The sequence below is a fragment of the Homarus americanus genome, unplaced genomic scaffold (assembly GCF_018991925.1).
Source record: "Homarus americanus isolate GMGI-L3 unplaced genomic scaffold, GMGI_Hamer_2.0 scaffold24523, whole genome shotgun sequence".
Taxonomy (NCBI): Eukaryota; Metazoa; Arthropoda; class Malacostraca; order Decapoda; family Nephropidae; genus Homarus; species Homarus americanus.
Genome location: NW_024744357.1, coordinates 757,159 through 778,504, shown reverse-complemented (window position 1 = coordinate 778,504; position 21,346 = coordinate 757,159). Strand labels below are relative to the sequence as shown.

The 21,346-nt window shown below is 40.2% G+C and overlaps 1 protein-coding gene across 1 annotated transcript in view; it reads right to left on the bottom strand.

Annotated features, from left to right (window-relative positions):
* LOC121877745 (dynein beta chain, ciliary-like) overlaps positions 1-21,346 on the bottom strand; it is a 178,514-nt gene that overhangs the window by 26,363 nt on the left and 130,805 nt on the right. Inside the window, 10 exon segments of the mRNA XM_042383602.1 lie at positions 6,933-7,097; positions 9,524-9,662; positions 10,085-10,254; positions 10,429-10,571; positions 10,715-10,868; positions 14,041-14,169; positions 15,318-15,473; positions 15,897-16,001; positions 16,158-16,391; positions 19,680-19,803. Coding sequence (XP_042239536.1) covers positions 6,933-7,097; positions 9,524-9,662; positions 10,085-10,254; positions 10,429-10,571; positions 10,715-10,868; positions 14,041-14,169; positions 15,318-15,473; positions 15,897-16,001; positions 16,158-16,391; positions 19,680-19,803 — 1,519 coding nt within the window.

Here is a 21,346-nt window from a genome sequence, read left to right as displayed (position 1 = left end):
GGGTTTTCCCACACTGACTCACAGACTCCCGGCTGCTGTGTATGGCTCTGTCTCTCCATTGAGATTCATTCTGGCCTCTCTTCTTGAGCTTACAGGAACACCTCCTCCTCCGCTGCCTGGCAGCCCTCGCTCTCCTCCTCCTGCCTGGCAGTCCTCGCTCCACCGGCAGGCATGGCGACCCACCAGCTGTCCTTCTCGCGAAAATTCATACCGGCCATCTCTCCATTCTGCTCTCGGTTCCTGAACACGCAACACCTCCTCCAAACAGCTCTTCGCTGTCCCGTTCTCATTCAACCTGGAGGCCAGCAACAGGCAACATCTTCTCTAACGAAGCTCCTGCACATCTACCTCCTTCAACACGCTACTCACCGAACGTCTTCTACTGAGCAGCTCCTCACCACACGGCACCTCCAGCACCAGACTGTCTACCATATAACTTATATTATATAAGAAAACCACCTTAGAGTTTCCATCCATCCTGAGTGCTAGACAACATAATATCACGTAACCCTACAAGCTAAATAGGCAATTGGATCTTGTATCCCAATGTAAAATTAGTGTGTGAGTGTGTTTGTTTGGCTAAGACAACAAAGCAATAAGTATTCATGATGAAATATGTCAGGAAAATATGTCTGGGAATGAGAGGAAATTTTGTGTAGTAGATACGGTAACTTTGACTTAAACATGATATTATATGGAGACAGAACACGAGTTCTGACCTTCTTCCCCTCATGAAGAGAACCCAAAGGAGTCAAGGACACTCCCAGGCATGGGTGTATCCTAGCTGAACATTTAGAGCAATGCCTGCTGAGACCTGATGTACTGCGCACATCATTATTATCCTTAATATCTCTTTTATTCATATTACGCTACATAACATTCAAATCCACTGCGCTTGTAGTGTTACAGAAAACGGTAGACAACGGGAGATTTGGGTAAAGGATAACTCACCTACTGTATGTTGTTTTATACGAATTGTACCAAGGTACGGTCATATAATATTAAGTTTATGTACTCATAGCATTAAGGAGAACTCAAGGTATCTATAGGATGATTGGGAAGGTCCAATTGATACGGACTATAAGGGATAAGTGTAGATCGTGTTTGAAGGTCATACTATTTACGTCTGTGAACGATTAGTGAACATATTGTAACTACCACAAGTATCAGATGAAAATGTAAGAGAACAATGATCTGGAAAAAGGATAATGTATCAGACCTCTGTGAAGCGTTGGAAGTGATCCAGAAACTATACTTCAAAGAAAATATCTTGTATGCCTCGGTGTGAGCTTAATACACCTCGTTATCTCAGGTAACGAATAACCACGAACAATACAATGATCAGAGAATCTTATGAATGTGTTCAACGATTGCAACGTGTAAGGGGAGGATCCCTAAATACAGATTGAAGTGAAGTGGATGTACCCACGCCATGAAAATACGACGCTAGGCTTTGTTCAGGTTGGCATCCATTCCGCCCCGGGCTACAGTTTTGAGCTAATGATATAGCCCAATTAATTTCCCCAGGAACTGGCAAACCAGATCCTTACTTTAGTATGTAATTTAGGATTAAGATATATAATTATGAGGCATAAGGTAACAATAGATAGGAAAGTGTATATGTGAGAACCAGAATAATATCAAAGTGAAAATTAAAGATTGGAAACTGTAGGCCTAGTTCAGTGAGAGACACGGGGCATCGCGCTCAGTTATGCCCGCTCTCTCACCAAAACAGGTCAGTGACCTCCACCGTGCTCCATTCTGCCCTAAAAAGACTTATTTAGCAGTTTTTTACACCTTAAAACCTTGCCTGATGTTATAAAGTGAAGTAATAGTTGTACTAGTGTGTGGTGATAAAAGCCCATCAGGCCTTGCTCAGTCATGCCCGCTCTCTCACCAAAACAGGTACGCACACGTCCAGAGCGTCGGCTATTACCACACTGTGAGGGACTCCATCTGTGGTGTGACTGTTTATGGCCATTATGCACCTCCACTGTGAATCTGTGGATACCCTACATATCACCACCCATGATAGGAGAAAATAATTGTGTGTTTGAGAAGTTTCGCGGTCGCTACTTGGAGCGACCAAATAATACCAGGCGTGGAACCAGTACTGGCATGATTACCTGGGAAGTATCCCATCTACCCAGCAAGAGTAGTGTGAACGAGGTACCTGGTATGTGTACCTAAGAATACCGAGGAGTTCCATACTTGTAGGTGTGGAGTGTACCCGGGATGTGGTGCTATGATACACATGTGGTGCTATACTCTAACATGTGGTGCAGTCTGATAAGAACATAAGAACATAAGAATGGAGGAAACTGCAGCGGGCCTATTGGCCCATACTGGGTAGTCCCGTTTACAACCAACCCCTATTGCTCATATGAGCATCCAACCTATGTTTGAAGCAATTCAGCGTATTCGAGTTAATGATGATATTTGGTAACTTGTTCCATTCATCCACTACTCTGTTTCCAAACCAGTGTTTACCTATTTCACGCCTAAATCTAAATTTGTCTAATTTAAAACCATTGTTACGAGTTCGCTCCTGGTTGGATAATTTGAGTACCTTTGTAATGTCCCCTTTGTTTAGCCCTGTCTTCCACTTATACACCTCTATCAGGTCGCCCCTCGCTCTACGTCTCTCGAGGGAGTGCAAATTAAGATGCTTTAACCTGTCTCTATACTCAAGGTTCCTAATGCCCGGGATTAGTCTTGTCATTCTCCTCTGAATTCTTTCCAAGGATTCTATATCCATTCTGTAATACGGTGACCAGAACTGAACTGCGTAATCCAGGTGTGGTCTCACAAGAGCAAGATACAGTTTTAGGATGACCTCGCTAGTCTTGTAACTAACACTCCTTTGTATGAACCCAAGTACTTTATTAGCCTTGTTACGAGCAAAAACACATTGTTTACTTGGCTTAAGGTTCCTACTTATCATTACTCCTAAATCTCTCTCGCAGTCGGATTTCTCTATGGCATCGTTGTTCATCTGGTATCTGGTTTCCCTGTTTACATCTCCTATACTGAGTACTTTACATTTGTCGACGTTGAATTTCATCTGCCATTTTTCAGACCATTCGAAAAATTTGTTTAGATCTTCCTGTAGTTTTGCCGAGTCCTCGTCAGATTTGATAACACGTCCCTATTTTAGTGTCATCAGCAAATTTACTTATGTTGCTGTCAATGCCGATATCTATGTCGTTTATGTATATAATAAACAAGTACTGAGCCTTGGGGAACTCCACTTGTGACGTTGCTCCAATGGGACTTAGTGCCGTTAATGCTCACTCGCTGTTTCCTGTCCTGTAACCACGCCCTAATCCATTTAAGGATGTCACCTTTGATGCCATGAGCTTTTACCTTTCTAATTAGTCTTTCGTGGGGGACTCTGTCGAAGGCTTTGCTAAAGTCGAGAGGTACCACATCATAATTGTGCCCCTCGTCCACCTATTCGAAAACTGATGAAAAGAATGTTAATAGATTAGTTAGGCAAGAACGTCCGCTTGTGAAGCCATGCTGGGAATCATTGATCAATCCGTGTTTCTCCAGGTGATTTCGAATCGAGTTTGAAATGATTGCTTCCAGTAATTTGCCTACTATTGATGTTAGACTGATTGGGCGGTAGTTAGAGGATAGTGATCTATCCCCTTCTTGAAAATCGGTATTACATTCGCTATCCTCCAGGATTCTGGTACTACACCTGTTTTTAAGGACATGTTAAACAACTTTGCTAAGGGCATACTAAGCTCTTCCTTACATTCCTTTAATACTCTGGCAAATATCTCATCGGGACCAGGTGACTTATTAGGCTTTAGTTTGTCTATTTGCTTACTAACATCGTTACTAGTCACTACTATCTCACTTAATTTGTTTTCTTCACTATCTCTGAATAGAGTCGGTGCCTCGGGTATCATGTTTAGATTTTCGGTGGTGAAAACTGTTGAAAAATATTTATTCAAATTATTGCTCATTTCTCCGTCGTTATCAGTGAGCTCGCCGGAGTCTGACCGTATTGGTCCAATCTTTTCTCGTGTTTTAGTTTGATACATTTGGTAGAATCCTTTGGGGTTTGTCTTCGCCTCCCTTGCTATCCTTACCTCATTATTCCTCTTTGCTTTCCTTATCTCGGTTTTAACTCTACTCGCCAATACCCTATAATAGTCCCGGAGGTGAATTTCGCCACGATTTATCCTTCTACCTATAGCCTTCCTTTGGCCAATGATGTTCTTTAAATAATTATTTATCCATTTAGGGTCATTGTTGTCTGATCTGAGTTTTTTGTATGGTATGTTCTGCCTTTGTGCATTAAGTAACTCACTATTTAAATTATCGTGGAACTCGGCAATCTCAGATCTCGTTATCAGGTCGGTGTCATCTGTCAGGTTCACGGCCAAGCGCGACACCCCCTCTCTCAGCTGCCTCTTTAAACTGTCAAAGTTTGCCCTTCTGAAATCTGGTACTTTAGTGGAATTTTCCTTACGTCTGCCCTGAAAATTTAACTGGAATCGAATTTCTTTGTGATCGCTGTTTGCAAGTTCGTTCCCTACCTCGACATTGCTAATGAGGTTTTCTCTGTTCGTCAGAACTAAATCCAGTATATTATTACCCCGTGTGGGTTCGGTTATATGTTGACTTAGGAAACAGTCCTGGATCGTCTCGAGAAAATCCTCTGATTCTGAGTTACCCGTAAGGACAGTCCAATCTATTTGGCCAAGGTTAAAGTCGCCTACTATACAGACTTTGTTGTGTATGGAAGCCCTGCGCATTTCATCCCAGATAAGTCGCTCATTGACGCTATCAAGATTGGGGGGTCTATATATTACCCCTGTGATTAATTTTTCCCGACCGTCGCTTAATTCTATCCAAATTGTTTCTGTATTCCTCTCAGTTTTTATTTCCTTATTTATTTCACACTTCAGATTATCCCTAACATAGATTGCTACTCCGCCTCCTTTCCTGGTCTGCCTATCGGTATGGAACAGTTTGTAACCCGCAATTTGGTATTCGACTGGTAATTCACGTGTGTCTAGGTTGATCCATGTTTCAGTGAATGCAATTATATCGATTTCTTCGGTACATACCAAGGCCTTAATATCATCCATTTTGTTTCTCATACTTCTACTGTTCGCGTAGTATACATTTAAGTTAGTCGTGTTCTGAGTCCTTCCCTTACCGCGTTTAGTTTTAAACTCCCTGTCTAATTTAGTTTTGTCATCATTCCTAACACTATTTCCCTGTAATCTTTCGCCTTGTTTACCCGCTCCCACTGCAGTCTCCTCCACCCCCGTGCTCCTATGTTCTCTTAGCAGTTTAAAGACTTCGATATCTTTTGAACTGCCCCCTCTAGAGCCCCAGCCAGGGTTGCTACTCCATCCCTAGACAGGTGCACCCCATCCCTAGCATAAAGGTCCCTTCTGCCATAGAAGTTGTCCCAGTTGTCAATGAATGGGACTGATATTGACTTGCAATATCTGTCAAGACGGTCGTTAACACCAACTGCCCTTGACAACCATTCACTGCCAACTCTCCTTCTAGGCAGGACACCGCATATGATAGGGATCCCTCCCTTAGTCCTAATACGATCTATGGCTGCCTTGAACTTATCAAGAAGTTCCTCGCTCCTACACCGGCCAATATCATTGCCTCCTGCACTGAGGCAGATAATGGGTTTGTTCCCATTACCAGACAAGATATTGTCCATCCTGTCAACTATATCCCCCACCCCAGCTCCTGGCAAACACACCCTCATCCTATTTTTGTTTTTACCACAAAAGGCCCTGTCCATGTACCTTACCTGTGAGTCACCAACAATTAAAGTTTTTATACCTTCCTTGTCATCCCTGCCCCTGACTGTACTAACGTCCAATTCGTCTATCAAGGGACTGAACGGGTTGGTACACTTAGCTGTTGTTGTCGTTGTTGTCGTATCCTTTGAGTGCTTCTTGACCACCAGCTTGGTCCTCCCACTACTCACGACTTTCCACTCGTTTGATTTTTCGTCAGACACTGGCTTTACTCGTCCAGCCTCTCCTTTTAACTTCGCCAGCTCTTTCCTTAATTTCAGGTTCTCCAACGTGGCCCTCTCAATTTCTAACTTGGCCCTCGCCAATTCTTCAGTGGACCACTCCAGTTTGGTCAACAAACTCTCATACCCAAGACCGCACCTACCACTGGCCATATCTGATAATTATCCCTCTGGAGCTAACCCTGCCGTGACCTTTCCCCTAGTGAGGTCAGAACACGTGCTGGGTGTTATGGTAAGAAGGAATGACCGAGGTAAGGAGGTCGTTGGTTGTTATGAAGAATGAAGATGATAATAGTAGTTATTTGAGGAAGGACGTATATTGATGTGTAGTGTAATGAACATAATAGTGGTTCTTCTGAGGAAGGCCAACTCTTTTTGTATTGTGACAAGATGCAAGAAATAAATTAGTTACTGTAAGTCATGCTTGATGTTTCACCCTTCTTCTCAGTCTCGATTTGGTCATTGAAAAACCCAACCCAATGCCTAGCTTACTCTGCCCGCTACCTAACGAGCTACATACTGTCCAGGGGGTCTGGTGGCAGCGACCTTAAAATTAAGAGCAGAGTTAAGTTATCCCCTTAGAATTAGTGACTCCAGAATCGGGCAGTATACTGTGTGCATACATGCATGCACACATGCATGCATGTATGTGCACATACACACACACACACACACACTTTGGAAATGATGAACACACTTACACAAACATATAAATGTGTTCAATCATTCAAGGAAAACTACAAGCACCCAGAACAGCTTGCACCAGGTATAATGAACTAGACAAAAGCATAATATTCTATGATAATGCTTATTCATTTATTAATCATGATACAACCCCTTCACTAGCACACAAGCACCTTCCAAAGGACTTCATAAGCTCACCTCTTGGGTTCAACCGTACCTGAGGGTCAATGATGAGCGGCCAGCGGTCAGAGTTGGTGAGGATGATAGCATTCTCGGTGGACATGCGGTCAGAGGGCAGTCCTTCGTTGTTCCAGACGGCGATGGTGGCGTCGTCCGTTAGCAACTTGATGGGATCGAGGTTGTGTGTGATGGGGATCATTGGCTGTAATGGTTAATTCTTGTCACCATCTGGTTAGTTGTTCTCCTCACCCTAACCCCTCTCTCTCTCTCTCTCTGTCTTTCTCTCACTCATTTTCTCTATGCTCTCTCTCACTCACTTTCTCTGTACTCTTTCACTTATTTATCTCTCTCTTTCTATCTCTTTCCCTCTCTCTGTTTATCTGTCTCTCTTTCCTTCTTATTATTTCTTTCATTCTTGACACAAATTGTTGTCTGATTTGAGCACAACTGGCATAAATATCATGATATATTATTACTTTTATAAATATCCCTTCAATATTGTTATTTATCTTGGCATAAGCCCTTCCTCATTAAGCTTCAAGATTAACACAGTAGAAAGGTCGTACACCCGTCTACTGCCTCAGGCTTTATAAATAACTTAGGTTCTCGCCACACACTCCGTACCTCTCCCTAATTACTTATTAATTTTTGGAATGTACATCTACTCTACAGAAAATATCAACAGCTAGAGAGGGTGCAGCTCAGTAAGGGTCACTATACAAAGTCTACTTAGTGCAATGTTTTGATCACATAACCTCAAGATATTGTGATGTGCTAGCAAAGATCTCAACATAGAGAGCGAAAAACCGACCCATGTTAACGTGCACCAAAAGCCTACTGAAGTTTACCAAAAATATAATGAAATGTATGATGGCAAAATTCTACAGCTTACGTCACTAAAGTACATAATTTTTGTTTTCACTACATAAAAAATCCCAAATGGTCCTGTGTTGTGGAGTGAAATATTAGTTTCTAAAGTAAAAACAATACATGTACATCATTAGACTAGAATTTATACACAAAATAATATAATTCAAAATTACCAGTAAACCCTAATTTTAATGATATATACAAACAAAAGAAACTGAAAATATGACACCACAGTATTCACATTAGATATAATTGCATCCCCCCCGAAAAAAAAAATAAGAAAAAAAATACAGATGTACAATAAGTTTGAGGGACAGATCCTGTTGGCAGTACTTCATGTTTGCAGAGACGTGATCCCATTATGCGTGTCTTCTTAATCCAAATTTTCAAAGGAACTTCGAGTTTGGTTCCATGTTCTGCTTCGTGTCAACACATGCATTTTATTTCCAGTAACTAGATACCAGACTAGAATATGTATGAATGTAGATCAGGTGGGAACTATGATGACTGTCTGGCAATGCACAGTATCTCAAAAAAGTATCTGCCAGGATGGGTCAAATGGCTTCTGAAATGCTACATGCAACTCATGATGTTCCGGGAGGGTTGGTATACATGGCTCTGTGGCATATTGATCCTAAGTATATTTTGTAACCGAACATCACATGAATTACACATTGCATTACTTATATTAAACTATATACCAAAGTAAATGTATGTCCCAATATCTATCATTAGTGGTCTCATAATCATTCATACAGTGTGGATAGATACTTTTTTTGAGATACTACACTGGTTAAGTCTTGTGGTGTTGGGGCTATGCCTAAGATAAATACTTTTCAAATCTTTCGTTTTAAAGAGAATCATATTAATATATATTTTTTTAAGACAAGTGTAGGAAAATCATGTCAATTCATTCAAAATTAGAACCTCGAAATGGTGTGGACAAAAGTCTTATAATTATTACAGAAATAAAAAAATTGGATAAATGATTTAAACATCATAAGACAATAATTAACTTGAAGTTTGGAGCTGCAAACATTCATTGCCAATATAACACTACTGACTACTATAATGGAAGAAAATAATCATATCCAGCTATGATTGTTTACAATGAGGTTAAAAAATATACAAATATTAAATAATAAGTCTACGCTAACTTTCCTGGAAGTAAGCAATATACAGTACAGTAATGTAGAATGAAGACAAGTTACGCAATTTATACAGCAGAAAATTTACACACTCTTGTGGAAGCCACTAATATATTACTGAAAAGGACAAAAACAATTCTACACATAAAAACGTGCTGGATGAAACGGCTTAGCAATGTCTATAATATATACAAGGAGCTAATTAGCATCATATCTTGGGTTATAGTCTACAAGAGCAACAGGGAAATATCAGCAATTTTGTCGACGAACTTCGGTGGAAAAAAAAATTTTCAGCAGCATTCCAGACAGAAGTCACCGTTCGTCACCAAACTGCAGGTAGGGAAAGTGTGCACGGAACACAAACCAGGGCAAAGGAGAGCTTTATAATAGCACAAGGAAAGTAATTCACGAGTCCTCACATTGGTTGTCTGGAGACGGTGCCACCAAGGTGTCCAGTTGACAGCGAGGAGGGATCAGAGACCGAGTGGCCCATGATGTAAATAAGAATAAAAATCGGATGAGAATTTTCAACCTAACTTTCATGAAAAAAAAGTACCTTCACATGGGAACAATGGAACAATGGAACAATGGCACTGAACAAGGTGCTTACGTTGAGCTTCTGAAGGAGAGGTAGCCACATCTTGTCCATCAAGTCACGACGGTAGTGTTTGGTGAAGCAGCCAACATACGAGATGAAAGCCGACACTAGCAGGATGTCTCCGGGTAAAGTCTTCTCAGAGTTGTGCATACTATTGAGGAAAATGAACTTGTAACTCTAGAACTATTGCTTCACATTTACCTCCCATGAGGTACAGGCAGTATCCCTTCTACCCAACAATGTTTATATACAAGTAAAATAATGAATGAACGTATAGATGTGGCTCGTGTAAAACAACCTCTTACAACTTTTGAAATATATTATGAACGTTTATAAACTAAGGAAGTAAAAGAAATGGCAGGGAGTAGCTTATGAAGGCCCAGTTACAAAACCAAGTTATAAGTGAAGGTGACATTGGTTTGTGAATGCATTGGGGAGAAATACGGTAGATATGATAGTGAGTTACAAGAAAAAGTTACAATTTATTTATATACGCAATGATGACTTACGAATAGAAAAAGGCGAAAACTCTCAGATGGAAAGTCAAGGAGAAAATACAAGAGACAAACTTACTGGGAGACGGCCTCGGACCAGCGGATCTTCTCAGACGAGAGGCCTCCCACCAGACGGTTGGCCAAGGCAATGGTGTGCGCCGTGCTGTTGGCCTCCTTCTCACATCTCATCTTCTCTGCTGTTGCTTTGTCAAACTCTGCCCGGAGGTGACCCAGCTGTTCCTCTAGACTCTGGTGGACACACACACACGTCAAATGAGTCACAGATAATCTTGAAATTATGTGGAGGAACGAATGTGCTGGAAGTTGTGAGGTTGGTGAAGGGAGGAAGTGGAAAATGGCATGTGTGGTTGGTGGTAAAGAGGTATTATGTGAAAGGAAAAAGAGAAAGAGGCCACAGCCTACCTTTATCTTGGAGGTGATGGAGGTAAGACGGTTCTGGGCAGCAGCCAGCTCAGCGTTGGCTTCCTCCAAGGCGCGTCTCTTTGGCTCCACGTCACAGTACACCTCAAAGAAACGGATGATATTGATGACCCACGAGCAGAGACCTGTCGAGGAAACCGCATTTGACACCAGTTTATATTATATAATGCATATTTTTACAGTGTGTTTTCTATCAATTGATTATCCTTTCTCATTTCCAAACATTACAACACTGTGCAAGCACGCACACGCGCGTGCACACACACACCTGCTGCCGCTACAGACTTGGAGCGGATGAAGTCTGGATTAAACTCTGGGTTCTCCAAGTATGGATGGATGGCCTTGATGATATCAGGGTGAATGTCCTCCTTGTTATAGTTAATCAACTGATCGAGGAACTGGTCCACCTTCGCCATCATCACCTGCCGGAACCAAAGAAGTATAGCGAACTGTATGTGGGACTGTTTATTTTCAAGATTTTTTTCTTTTATAATTGTGTCATTAGTTATCTCTCTCATATTGTCTTATTAGTTCTCTCTCTCTCTCTCTCTCTCTCTCTGTTTCATATGTTCCTGAAAACCTAATCACAGGTCAAAATATTGTAAACCAGGTTCATTATAACAAGGGGTTCATGGGATAGGTTCCCAGTCAGCCAGTTGAACCCCCATACATCACTGAAAAAAATTCCTAGAATATTACGAGCACTACAACTTAATTAAACAACACTTACCACATCAATAAAAACAAGCCTGGTCATCATTATGTCTCAGCCTTCAAATAGTTTATCTCCTAAATAGCAAACTATATTTGTTCATATTTGGTATTTTTATCATTATACTACAAGGCACCAATAGTTTCTTATTAATTTTGGTAACTAAACATAGTTTAAGAGATAAGGTTTCCCACATCCTGTGAAAAAGTTTCCTTTCTCGTTTGTCATTTGGGCAGTACATTCAAAAGTACTTACTTTGTAAACTTGTTCAAATTACTAGGAATGTAATCCTATAATCAATATAATAATCTATTACTTTGCATGAAGAATATTTACAATAATATTTACATTTATCATGCCACTTTTTGCGACAGTTATAGTTATGTGCATTAATTGTTTGTTTTGTAGATAATTTTCATCAAAATAAGCTAGATATATACATAGTTATAACAAATACATATAAATATTTGTTAAATTCATCAAAATCCTGAATATATATATATATATATATATATATATATATATATATATATATATATATATATATATATATATATATATATATATATATATATATATATATATATATATATATATATATATATATATATATATATATATATATATATATATATATATATATATATATCTTGATAAAATCACAGGGAAAATGGAAACAACGGAGCACCTTAGCTTTCGTCTTTATTCAAAACATCTTCAGAGACATCTTCAGAGACATCTTCAGAGACATCTTCAGAGACATCTTCCCGTGTGATTTTATCAAGATTTATCTTATCCACGTTTTCATTGTAGATTTACATGAAATATATATATATATACAGTATATATACATATTTTTTTTTTTAAACTACCAACCATATGACACTTGATTATGATATACTCTACCACAGAAGACAAATCACCTAAACACTTGATTAATATATAATATAAAGTAGACCAGACTAGACCCGAGATAAGTTACGAGCCTGGGTAACAAGACTCAGTATTTTGTCACTCCACATACAATACTGTATAGAATAAACCAGGGTCAATGCTAGACAGGTTGGAAGCCTAGATAATAAAACAAATACACTGTAATGCCATCTATTCACTTAAACTTTATGAAGACAGTATTTACTAATATTTAGATTAACTTTTCAACCAACAGTAGTGTGGTGACAGGATCTACTTATACCAGTTAATAGTTACGTGCCACAATTTTAATAGTTACGTGCCCACAATTAAGACGTAACATAACTTCTAACCTCACCTCCAAAATTGTACTTCTCAAACAATTAACACTCACAACAGTAGCTTCGGTGAGGAACAGTCATGAGTAGATCACATTAAAAGACTTGTCCTCCTTTTTGCAGATCACTTGTGTGTATAACTGTACAGTACATCCATAGTAGGACAAGGAATTCTGGGTAATTTCTAATCATTAACATCTTCATTGGCTACTGTCCTTCCCAGCTGACATTCTGTTTCCTGACTGCTGCATGAACACAACCAAACAACTTTATCAGCAGTTCACGACAGAGCGGCTGCCGTACGTGGAGTCGAGCACATTGATGTGTGATAGAATTTACATATAACAGAAATACTGTACATGCCAACCAGTCATTAATGAACAAATAAATGACAGTACAATGATCTTTAAGCTATTTATTTGTACTAGCATTAACAGACTCTCATTTAAGGCAAACTGAAGTACAATATTTTGTGACAAAAGTTCTGTACCAACCAATATTTTCTGCTATTGAAATGCTATTTCTGGATGAAAAGTACCATAATATTAATATGTTGACAGATCATGTATGAGAGAATAAAAACTGAAAATGTGGCAGAAGTTTTACAGAAAATTAAATACTGTATATATTTTTTTTAGCTGCATCAACCAATTCTTTGAAACCAAAGTTGTCTGTTATGTCTCCATCTCATCATGGAATTGCTGACAAATATCCAATATTACCTTTCATTTTGAATAATAGCACACAAATTTCATCAATGCTAAAATTAGCAGACGAAAACAGAAGTGTGATGCATTGTGAAATTGCACATGTGTACCACACCTCTACGAAAATTCGTCAGGACCGTTCATTTATTTGATGCTTCACTTATGGACTTAATCTAACTTTCAGGGAGTAAATAAATCTTCTAGTTTATGTACAGAACTGCTAATGATGTCTTTTCACACTACTTGACAATATTATATGAACAAGACATAATACTCTATACTGGATTTGCAGACCCATGAGTGGACGTGAAGGGAACAGGACTTTAATTTTTCCAACATGTCATGAGCAGTGCCATGGGGTGAGAGTTAATGGTAGGCGAGAAAATGTGAGAGACAGAGATGAGTAAGGTCATGAAGTGGCAGAGACAAAAATTGACAGTGCTACATGGTGAGATACATAAATGGACAGTGATACATGGTGAGATACATAAATGGACAGTGATACATGGTGAGATAAGCAAATGGACAGTGATACATGGTGAGATAAGCAAATGGACAGTGATACATGGTGAGATAAGTAAATGGACAGTGATACATGGTGAGATAAGTAAATGGACAGTGATACATGGTGAGATATGTAAATGGGCAGTGATATGTAGAGATACATAAATGGACAGTGATACATGGTGAGATACATAAATGGACAGTGATACATGGTGAGATAAGCAAATGGACAGTGATACATGGTGAGATAAGCAAATGGACAGTGATACATGGTGAGATAAGTAAATGGACAGTGATACATGGTGAGATAAGTAAATGGACAGTGATACATGGTGAGATATGTAAATGGGCAGTGATACATGATAAGAGAGAGAGTGAGGGACAGTGATAAGAGAGCAGTCGGTAGACAGGCAGGACTCACCTTAGCAGCCTTCCAGGAGCGCTCTTTAGGGATCTTGCCATTAGGCGCCAGGAGCACCATTACAGCAGCTGTCACGCTGGATACTCCTGAAGGTGGTGAGCCGAAGGATTTCAGCTCCGTGAGGTTAGCCTTTGAGAATTACAGAATAACATCAGATTGACCACTCAGATTAAGTGAGGTATTATCTGAAAGATTGATATGGCTCTTTGCTGGTATAGCCAAAGAATTCCATCAAGATAGTAGGTAGGCAGCTATCAAACAGGGAGGTACTACTGCCTGGGAAGATATTGGAAGCATAATGCGTTGTCTAATGGTAGACCCTGCTGCCATATGGCATCACAAAACTTGTGACCAAGTCCTAGGATGCCGATCTGACTTTCTGCCTCATTTACACACATTTGCTGGGTCTCAATTGTTTCTCGTATTATTGACAACACAACATTCATATATCGTTTCTCACTATTGATCTTTTTTCATTTTTGTATTTCTTTATGGTTCTTTATTATTATTATTATTATTATTTTATTTTTATTTTTATTATAAATTTTATTTACTATGAACTAATTATTATTATTATTATTATTATTATTATTATTATTATTATTATTATTATTATTATTATTATTATTATTATTATTATTATTATTATTATTATTATTATTAGTGTGTGTGTATATTATTACATTTTCGCCCCCCAGGTCGATATTGGGTGTGAGCCTGTCTTGGTGGGCTAATCCCGTAAAAAAAGAAAAAAAAAAAAAGTTAAAATAGTAAAATTTCAGGTGTGAATCAAAATAATTATTCACAAAAAATGCAGCAAAAATCACTCTGAGAAAAAGTTTCCCACCAGTCACACTTAGCAAAACAATTTTCCATGATTATATACAGTACTGCGCTTCAGTGGTGTCTTATACAATGCCTCCTTACTTACCGGAGATTTAACATACACTGCGATGTGTCGCCACCATCTAATGGACATTCACAATTATGGGACCAACTAATGCTTATAGTTATGAAGTCTTAGTGAAAGTAGATCAATAGGCCTGAGAGCTCATTAGGAAAAGGTATATAAAGTACACAAGCAGTCAGTGTTAACCAGCATTGTACTTGACATTCCCAACTGTTCGATTACGTATATATATTCATATCTGGGTTGAGTGGGGCTCCCCAGGCACAAATCAGCGACCCTCAGGATATGAGTCGAACGCTGTTATCTACTTGGACTACCTGATTTTTAACTGGGAACATATGTTAGGTCAATGACTTAGTCTTCATACCTTGTTGAGGGTGTGGAGCGCCTCCTTGGCTGCCACGAGGGCGGGTTCAGCCTTCACCAAATCTTCTTCACACTCTTTCCTCCTCTTTGCCACCTCAGTTTCGATAATGGCCACCCGCCGCTTCTCCTCATTGGCCACCTCATTCTCTTTGGACACCTGATGGAGGAAATAATTTGGCATGAGTGAAATAACTATATCCAGGTGTGTGTGTGAAGCTTTCCTTATTCATTATTATTATTTCATCGATTAAATTACTGTATTATTATTGTGACAAGTCCTATTTTGTTTCTATTTGTTATTGCTTTAATCAAAATTAACAGTCATGTTATTGCCATATTATTATTATTATTATTATTATTATTGTTGTAATGATCATCAACAGCATTTTAATTAAGTACTACTGTTATCACTATTACCATCATTATTGCTCTCACATTCATAATATTATTATCATCACTATTATTATTATTAACATAGCATCATTATTACCATCATTAGCATTATTATGAGTAGCAGTAGTGTTTATTTATTTTCATAACCTATTCGTTCTATACTTGACTATCAACTTTTAAGACTTGCCTTTGCAGTCTCCGCCTCCACAATACGGATGAGCTTGTCGGCCTCGTCGTTCTTCTTCTGCAACTCCACCTCCTGCGTTGCCAGCTTGGCCTTGAGGGCGTCAACCTGCAAGAGAAGACACATTTCTTGTGTTACAGTTTTTCATATTTTTATTTTCCACTTGTTTTGTGTCAGAAAGTCTGACTACAAAGTTAAATAAAGTCAGATTAGGGTAAGTTATCAGGGCTGTAGTTCTACATTCTGAAACAAGCATGGACTAACCTGGGCTGAAGTGGTTCTCAGTTTCTCCAGACCATTCATGAGTCTCTCAATCTTTGCCTGGAGGTCATTGTGTTTGGCACAAAGCAGGTTGGAGTAGAGCGAAATGAAGCCGAGGAAGGTTTTGGGTGTAGTATAATTATAACGACGATCATTAGTAAGGTAGAGGCGGCTCATGTCATTGACGGACCCATGTACATGAGACATGAACTTGGACACAGACTCTCGTAGCCCCTCCTATAGGAAAGAGCAAGAAACACAGAGGTTAATACATGAACCCCTTTTGTCAGAGGGCCTTACTTAGTACGTCCTCCTACACCAAGCATAACACCAGAAGAACGTACCTGGTATGTCCTTTAATCTACCCGACATTTATAGTTTTGAATTTTTAGGTCTTTATTTATGCCCCTTTCAGAGGGATGGCAGTCCTACATACACAGGCCAACTGGCCATCAAACTGAATTACGGAGACTCTCGCCTCGTAGTGCAGCTGCACCCCAAGTTTGAGTCACCGTTGACTGCTAGTGGGTGTAAGGAATGAGACAGAGGAACTCGTTCCTCATAGTGTGCGCCAAGACAAGTTAGTGAAGTGGTTGTTTTCTACAGCAGGTTTTTAAATGGTAAAAATGTTTGGATATACAGTACACTAATGGTAAAATGATGTCCAAGACACTGGTAGTTAGGATGAATTTACAGAGTTTATCAAAGGTTTTGTTAATTGGAAACATGGAGAGAATTGGTTTGTACTCTGAGATGTAATGCTCAAGGCTGTGTTTTCTATTTTTGCCACAAATTCGGCACTGTGTAAGTGTAAGGGAAGGATTTCTAATGAGTTCCCAACATGACCAAGAGCCAAGTCTGATTCTGGCAGTAACTACATCACTGAGTCGAGTCAGACATTTATTCCTTCCGTATTGATATTTTGTGCCACAATGTTTATCATAGCAGCGAACACTAACACTGGCTCTTCAGTGTTCACTTCGTTCTTCGGTTATGATTTGATGAGCAGCTTTCTTGAGGAGCGTGTTCACTCAACCAGGAGTTATGGTTAAAGCGTCATCAGGGATAGGGAGTATGCAGGCGGATTTTGCGAGCCTGTCTACATAGTCGTGTTTGTGGAGGACAATATGGGATGGGATCCATAAAAAGTGGATAAGGAGGGCATCTGTCTTCACCCTTATGAGGCAATGCTGGATTTGTCTCACTAGATCCTGACAGACGGGAGGAGGTAAGTGATTGACTCTAGTCCAGAACGAGAATCACTGATCACCATTCCACTCCGCTCCTCGTCCAGCAAGTACCACAGTTGATGGCCCGAGGGTGCCCTGTAGTTACATCCTTGTTATGCTTGCCCAATCCGGTAGGCGATTCATTGCTTCGGTGACACATGTCATTCTGGAATACGCCACATAACACAGCCTGCTGCACCCATGTCCTGTAGTGAGCCGTTGGTGTAGACGATGAATGAGTCCTCTGGGATGACTTTTGTGACGTCACTGATCTTCTGTAGTGATGCTTGTCGTTGTACTATTAGATGATCATTTGTCTTAGTGTCAGAGTAGTGTAGGGACGGCAGAGTGATGGCCCATGGTGCCATCAGTCCAAAACCTCACAAAAGTCCAACAGCTTCCAACCAATCCAGTAGTCCTTATACTTCTCTAACTCAGCCATTGACTCCATTTGCACATAAATACAATAAAAATAACACTGAAAACGGATCTAACTCACACCACCATGGTGTTGTCCAGATTTCTGTTTTCTGTGTACTCAACAGTAAGAAATGTTTGGAGGGTGAAATTGCTCTGATATGGCACTGGGCTTATTCTAAAATGCTCTGATATCTCACTAGCCCCAGTCAGATATTTTCTCTCCTGTGTTGGGGTGAGTATTGAGCTTAATGTATTTATCTGTTTTCTTACCTTTTTCTCTAAGTAACCAGCCTGTTCTGTTTACTTGTTTGATAAGAGACTGACCACGACGTTGTGGGTGGTGGGCTGCCAGCTGAGTGATAAAGCGATAATTCACACACACCCTTCCTCCACCTACACACCCCTCTCCTCACTCTCCCCCTCCTTCACTCACACCCCCTTCCATCACAAACACACACACACACACACACACACATCCTTTCCATTACACATACATATTCCCACTCTCACACATCCCCTCCTTCACACACCCCCTCGAAAATAGTGTTTGGTGACCGTATTGGCTACTCTGGTGCTGACATAGTTTTTTGTAATGAAACTGGGACCCTTATTGTTTTCTGTAAATTATTTTATCACAATAATGTCAGTATGGATATTCCATAGTCCTTGCAATTGCCTTTCTGTATCACTATACCTGTACTTGCTGACCATAAAAGCAACTCAAGATTCAAGTTCATCCGCCAGTAAAGATAATGACTTTTATGGCATAGAATTCTACTGTATATTACTTCACTTTGCCAGTGTATGGATACAGTTAATACTTTGAGGACGATAGATTAACATCTTAAGATTTATTGCTTTAGTTATCAACATTACAGAGTTATAGTTTACACCATACAGTAATCCTTAAAAGGTACACCCATGAAAGACAGTATTACGACCTTTGCTGGTCTTTACCCTCTGGAACACAGGGTCAAGTATTTTGAGATACCCTGGGTATAATGGAGTGTTGGTATGCCGACTCTCTTTGCCAAATACTTCCTTATGTTAGAGATACAAGTCATTTAGTGGGATTCATTAGATATTTTGTTTCTTTGTCTGCCTTTTATTTCATTTGGATGATTGTTAAGGAGAATGAAGTGGCTCCAACACTTATACACCACTTCGGTTTCAATTGCATAATAAAAGAGTCAAATCCATATCGAATCTCATGAGCCGAGACCATTATCCATAATCCGAGCTCATCTAACTAAAAGAGAATACACATAAATAACCATAAGAATGAATATCTGAATTAAACTGACGTAACTAATGGGTAGATGAGATATTACTACATAATCTCTAATTATTTCAGTCAGCCCTTTACTACATGTTGGTTTTCTTTCATAAATACATATCATTTGGGAAATGACAACTGTTCTGTTTAGGTCTGAAACAATTCTTTCCTACTGTATGCCATAAATACATCTCCAAACAATGATTCATCATTAAAGTGCTACACAACACTTAACCATACATTTTATCCCAAATATTGAGCTTAGTATTATTTCAGTAGTCTAAATCAAAGAAAATTGCATTAAAAAAACATACTCATATAAGGCCTATATAGTCAGCAGTAACAACCTAACGGACACAGCAGTGTCCCAAAAAAGTCCTGTCGCGAACCATGAACACCGAGATTCAGACTCTTGAATCCGAAGCATTAATGGGCAGAATAATGTATCAGTGTCTATTGCTTCGGGTTCACGAGTCTGAATCGTGGTCCGCGACAGAACTTTTTTGGGTGATTGTACATATTTGTTCATTCCGATTTTCATTGGACCCGAGGGTCGCGATACTTTTTTGATGAGTGCACAATGCTACAGCCATCACTTACCGGCAAGTACACAATGTTGCCCAGGAAGGTCTCGGAGACAGACACCAGCGCCTCTTGCGGCCACTCGTGGAACCAGTCGATGGTGGTGCAGCTGATGATGGCTGGGAACTGGCGGGCCCGAACCCTGTATCACGAGTAAACAGTTATGATAGTTTATAGATCTGAAGAAAAAATTCAAGGAGCATCATCAAATGACTGTCATTGACGATACAATATTGTTTATTTGTTATTCACTAGTTAGTAAAGATAAGTTACTGTAATAATCTGTGGTTATTAATACCTGTACCCTTCACATACGTCAGGAGCACACCCCAGCATCACACACACACACCCTCCAACACTACCCACACACCCCAGCATCACACACACACACACACACACCCTCCAACACTACCCACACACCTCAGCATCACACACACACACACACCCTCCAACACTACCCACACACCCCAGCATCACACACACACACACACACATACCACTCCAACACTACCCACACACCCAAGCATCACACACACACACACACACATACCTCAGCACTACCCACACACACCCCAGCACATCACACACACATACCCTCAACACTACCACACACCCCAGCATCACACACATACCCTCCAACACTACCCACACACCCAGCATCCACACACACATACCCTCCAACACTACCCACACACCCCATACACACACACACACACACACACCCTCCAACACTACCCACACACCCCAGCATCACACACACACACACATACCTCCAACACTACCCACACACCCCAGCATCACACACACATACCCTCAACACTACCCACACACCCCAGCCACACACACATACCCTCAACACTACCACACACCCCAGCATCACACACCCCCTTACCCTCCAACACTACCCACACACCCCAGCATCACACACACACACACACACACACCCTCAACACTACCTACACACCCCAGCATCACACACACATACCCTCCCTACCCACACACCCCAGCATCACACACACACATACCCTCAACACTACCCACACACCCCAGCATACACACACACACCCTCAACACTACCCACACTCCAGCATCACACACACACACCAACACTACCCACACACCCCAGCATCACACACACACACCAACACTACCCACACCCCCCAGCATCACACACACACACACACACACACACACACACAGGAATTAAGACAGCAAGCATCCAGAGTGAGGGTCTTATTGTGTGGTGGTGAGTTAAAGTTATCAGCTGTTGAGGAGCACTTAACATAAGAACATAAGAATGGAGGAAACTGCAGCGGGCCTATTGGCCCATACTGGGCAGTCCCGTTTACACCCAACCCCTATTGCTCATATGAGCATCCAACCTATGTTTGAAGCAATTCAGCGTATTCGAGTAACACACTGGTGCATGTTACCACTCCTTTCCCTCTGCTTTCTCATTCCATATTTTAAAATGTTATGTTATGTACTGTTGAAGGGATACAACGTTGCTCATTTATACAGTACTGTACTTACACTTATCATAATCTCCCCCAAAAATACTTTAGCTTTCGTCTTTTTCAAGACATCTTCAGGTCATGAGACACAATAATCCACCACTTAACAATGGTTGACCTAATATTGCATCAGGAGGTCAGTTACCTAAGACCAACTAATCCCCCACAGCT